The sequence below is a fragment of the Nicotiana tomentosiformis genome, chromosome 8 (assembly GCF_000390325.3).
Source record: "Nicotiana tomentosiformis chromosome 8, ASM39032v3, whole genome shotgun sequence".
In the NCBI taxonomy this organism is placed as follows: Eukaryota; Viridiplantae; Streptophyta; class Magnoliopsida; order Solanales; family Solanaceae; genus Nicotiana; species Nicotiana tomentosiformis.
Genome location: NC_090819.1, coordinates 75,904,512 through 75,909,190, shown reverse-complemented (window position 1 = coordinate 75,909,190; position 4,679 = coordinate 75,904,512). Strand labels below are relative to the sequence as shown.

At 39.7% G+C, this 4,679-nt stretch overlaps 1 protein-coding gene across 1 annotated transcript; it reads right to left on the bottom strand.

The window, feature by feature from the left end:
• Nucleotides 1-3,702: 3,702 nt before the first annotated feature.
• Nucleotides 3,703-4,272, bottom strand: LOC138897694 (uncharacterized). The gene has a single exon (XM_070183698.1). It carries the CDS (start codon nt 4,270-4,272, stop codon nt 3,703-3,705), a length of 570 nt encoding a protein of 189 aa, XP_070039799.1.
• Between the last annotated feature and the right edge of the window lie 407 nt (nt 4,273-4,679).

Below are 4,679 nucleotides of genomic sequence, written 5' to 3'. Positions count from 1 at the left end.
TGAGGGCGAGTGGGGAAAGTCAATGGTCTCTAGGATTTTGGGGTAGGAATATAAGGAAATGGAGTGGAGTGTTATGAGTCGTTGATCGCTTTTGATCAATGGCTGTGATTTGAGGAAAGCTGGGTCGAATTTTGGACTGGATACACTTATTAGGGTTGCTTGGGGCTGGGCTTGAGAATTTGTCTAGGGGTTTGGGTATGTTTAGTCCGAAAATAGCTCAAAATATTGAGCCAGCTTTTTAAATAAGAGATTAAAAGGGATATAATTTAATAAATTATTTAAATAAATATATAAAAAATATTATTTATGCAAATTAATACCTTAAAAAATAGTAGAAGATTATAAAAAATGGAAAATATTATTTTGACCTTGAATAAAATGACAAATGCAATAAAGTTGTAAAATATAGGTTATTATTGCAAGTCTGTGCAAATAGCCTAAAATACTAGTGTAAACAATGAAGTAAAAATATTTGAAACAATGTATTATGGATGCAAATAATAATTTTAGATGATTAAGTCATCACAAAATTATTTGAAGGAGTAATTAATAAATATTCAAGTAATTAAAATGTAAGAAAATCAATTTTAAAGATCTAAAAATTATGGAAAATTATAGAAAATGCTTGTATAGATTTTGTAAACTAAATAATGATGCAAAATGATATTTTAAAAGTATATATACTATTTGAGAATATATGAGGGCAAAATTGGGTATCGACAATTGCCCCTCTTTACCCGTGAATGATGAAAGGGTTGTCGGGTAAAGAAAATGATGACCAATTTTGTCCAAATTGAGTGAGGAGTGATGTGATTTGAAAAATTGGAGGCCGAACCCTGGTTCCTGAGTTGCCTACATATCCCTGGTGTTACGGGAATCAGGTCGTGTGTAGTTCTGCATCCAACGGTGAACGAAACTGATGGAGTTGTTATAGGAATGTTTGCATGTTTCGGAGAGGGTTCTTTTGGGTATGATAGTATCAGATCAATTTATGCGGAGTCATGAATGTGAATTTAAAATGTTACTAATGTGTCACAAGGCATAAATCTGAACGATCACAGAGTAAAAGGTAGGCAATTACTGGTTTGGTTACGTTTGAAATAATTGAAGGATGTGAATGTTATGAATGGAAACCGGAGCGAAGATTGCTCCCGTTTGTATAACGGTTACTTCCTGGATTACCTGCAAAACTTAAAACACGGTGCGTGCGAATATATATATGGGTTATTGCGAAACTTTAAACGTGATAAAAATTCCCTTTGGACCATGAAGGTTGTCTTTGGACGGTGAGAATGATGTCCTTAGACCATAAAGTCCTGTGCCATGAAGCGTATGATAAGGGATTCGCAGGCCATGAAATGGTGTCCTCGGTCCATGAGGATTATGCCTCTGGACTATGACGCCTTTGAATAATGATGTGCAATTTTGAGAGATCTTCAGGCCATAGAATGGTGTCTCCTGGCTATGAGGATGATGCCTTCGGACTATGACGCCCTTGGACAAAATGGCGATATTTCAGCCCATGAAATGCAAATATATGATGCTTGGTCATATGCGAGGATGAGACAAGACAAGGCTTAGTCTTGTGTGAGATGAGGGCGACGCTTAGCCCTAGGTGACCAAAGAAATAGTGCTAGGTCTTAGGTAGCGTAGTGGAGATAGTATTTTGTCTCACGCAAGAAAAGGCAATGCTTAGCCTTATGAAATTAGGGAAGCAGTGCTTAGTCTCATGCAAGAAGAGAAGACAATGCCTAGTCTCATGCAGGGAAAGGTAATGTTTAGCCTTATGCAATTAGGGAGGAAGTACTTAGCCTCATGCAAGAAGAGGAGACAATGCTTACTCTCATGCAGGGAAAGGCAGTACTTAGCCTCATGCAATTAGGGAGGCAATGCTTATCCTCATGCATGAAGAGGAGACAATTCTTAGTCTTATGCAGGGCAAGGCAGTGCATAGCCTTATGCAATTAGAGAGGCAGTGCTTAGCCTCATGCAAGAAGAGGAGACAATGCTTAGTCTCATGCAGAGAGGGGAGACAATGCTTAGTCTCATACAGGGAAAGGCAATGCTTAGCCTTATGCAATTAGGGAGGCAGTGCTTAGCCTTATGCAATTAGGGAGGCAGTGCTTAGCCTCATGCAAGAAATGGAGACAATACTTAGTATCATGCAGAGAAAGGCAGTGCTTAGCCTTATGCAATTACGGAGGCAATGCTTAGCCTCATGGAAGAAATAAAGACAATGCTTAGTCTCATGCAGAGAAAGGAAGTGCTTAGCCTTACGCCATTACGGAGGCATTGCTTAGCCTAATGCAAGAAATGGAGACAATGCTTACTCTCATGCAGAGAAAGGCAATGCTTAGCCTTACACAAAAAATGCAATGATCAGCTGCGAGAGAGTAAAGTATTTCTTAGCTTGATGTGTTTACGTTTAGAAACTTATCGTCATGGAGGTAGTGATTTTGCTGTGTGTATGTATTTGCGAATATTATTGTTGTGTCTATCGTACCTACATTCAAAGGAAAATTGTGAGTTTTATGGGGGATGATTGGTTCATGCTCTTGATTCCTTGCTTCGCCTTTACTCATGTCTCGAGAACCTGTTTGAGTTATCCTGGGTAACGTCTGGCTATCATAGAAACAAAGTTTTTGAAAATATATGCGTGCATTTGAAAAATTATTTGCGAAAATATAATTATTTGATATGTAGTATGTGATATCAAATATTTTAGATGAACCGGTGACTATGACACATTTCAGAGACATTGCAACCTCCTTGACTTAGAATTTTGAGGGCTCCCATCAAAATTCTGCCCCAGTTTAAATGCAATACTTTTGGATGTTCCATATATGACAAAATTGGATGAACTTTCAATCTTGTCCCAACTTACGATCATGGGGAAAAAGAAGATTTTATTAAGATGTTACCGAACCCACATGGCTGCCTGCATATCCCCTCTTAACCGGGAATCAGGTCAAGCGTAGTTCAATTACATCAAGTGAAGAAATGTAAACAATCCTAAACATAGTATCTCTTGACTGCGTTTGAGTTGATAGGTTTTGGCCAAATCTCTCCGTCCATTTCTGCAAGCATAAACCAATAGGTAAGGAATTGCTCCAGTTGATGTACGAACTATGGTACGATACCCGAGTACAGCAAATGGAAACTTCTCGTGCCATTTCTTGTAATATACCATTTTCCTTAGTATCTTCTTGATGTTCTTGTTGGCGGTCTCTACAGCTCCATTCATTTGCGGCCTGTATGCCGTGGAATTCTTATGCTTGGTCTTGAAAGTTTCGCACATGGCTTTCATTAGGTCACTGTTGAGATTGTCGGCATTGTCGGTGATGATTGACTCTGGCACTCTGAACCGACAAACAATGCGTTCTCGAACAAAATCTGCGACGACCTTCTTAGTTACAACTTTGTAAGATGCGGCTTCGACCCATTTTGTGATATAATGTATAGCCACCAGAATGAACCTATGCCCATTTGAAGCAGCAAGTTCGATTGGACCGATGATATCCATGCCTTAAATGGAGAAAGGCCAGGGTGCACTTGTTGCACTGAGTTCGTTGGGTGGCACTCGTATCATATCACCATGTATCTGGCATTGGTGACACTTCTGAACATATGTGATGTAGTTTGTTTCCATAGTCATCCAGAAGTACCCTACTCTTAGTATTTTCTTGTCTAATACGAAACCATTCATGTGCGGTCCGCAAGTTTCGGCATGTATTTCCTCGAGCAATCTGGAGGCCTCCTTGGAATAGACACACTGTAGTAACCCAGGTCAGGAGTCCTTCTATACATAATTCCTCTACTTTGAAAGAAATGGTTGGGTAACCTTCGAATTTTGTGCTTTTGAGTATGGGTTGCATGCTCTGGATACTCTCCCTTTGCCAAATATTCCTTGATGCCATGGAACCACGGATTTCCATCACTCTCTTCTTCAACATGAGTGCAGTAAGCTGGGTGCTTATGAATTCCTATTGGAATAAGATAGATGAAATTCTTGTCGGGGTGTTGTATCATGGAATATAAAGTGGCCAATGCATCTGCAAACTCATTCTGAATCCTTGGAACATGTTTGAACTCTATCTTTGTGAACCTCTTGATCAGCTCTTGTACACAGTGCAAATATGGCAATATTTTGGTGTTCTTCGTAGCCCATTCTCTTAGAACCTCATGCACCAAAAGATCGAAATCTCCAATTACCAGCAACTCCTGAACATTCATGTCAATTTGCCAATCGGAGTCCCAATATGCAGGCTTCATATTCTGCCATATTGTTGGTACATGGAAACCTGAGTTTTGCAGATACCGGATAGTGTTGGCCGGTTTCTGATACTACGGTAGCGCCGATACCCACTCCTTTGAAGTTTGCACCTTAGTCGAAGATCATTCTCCAACCGTCGTATGCCTCTGTGATATCTTCTCCTACAAACGATACCTCCTCATCGGGAATATACATTTTCAATGGATCATATTCTCCGTCTACAAGGTTCTCTGCCAAATGATCTGCCAATGCTTGCCCTTTGACCACCTTCTGAGTTACATATTTGATGTCGAACTCACTCTGCAATATATGCCACTTTGCTAACTTACTAGTAGGCATGTGTTTCTGGAAGATGTATTTTAGCGGGTCCATCCTTGATATGAGATATATGGTGTATGCACAGAAA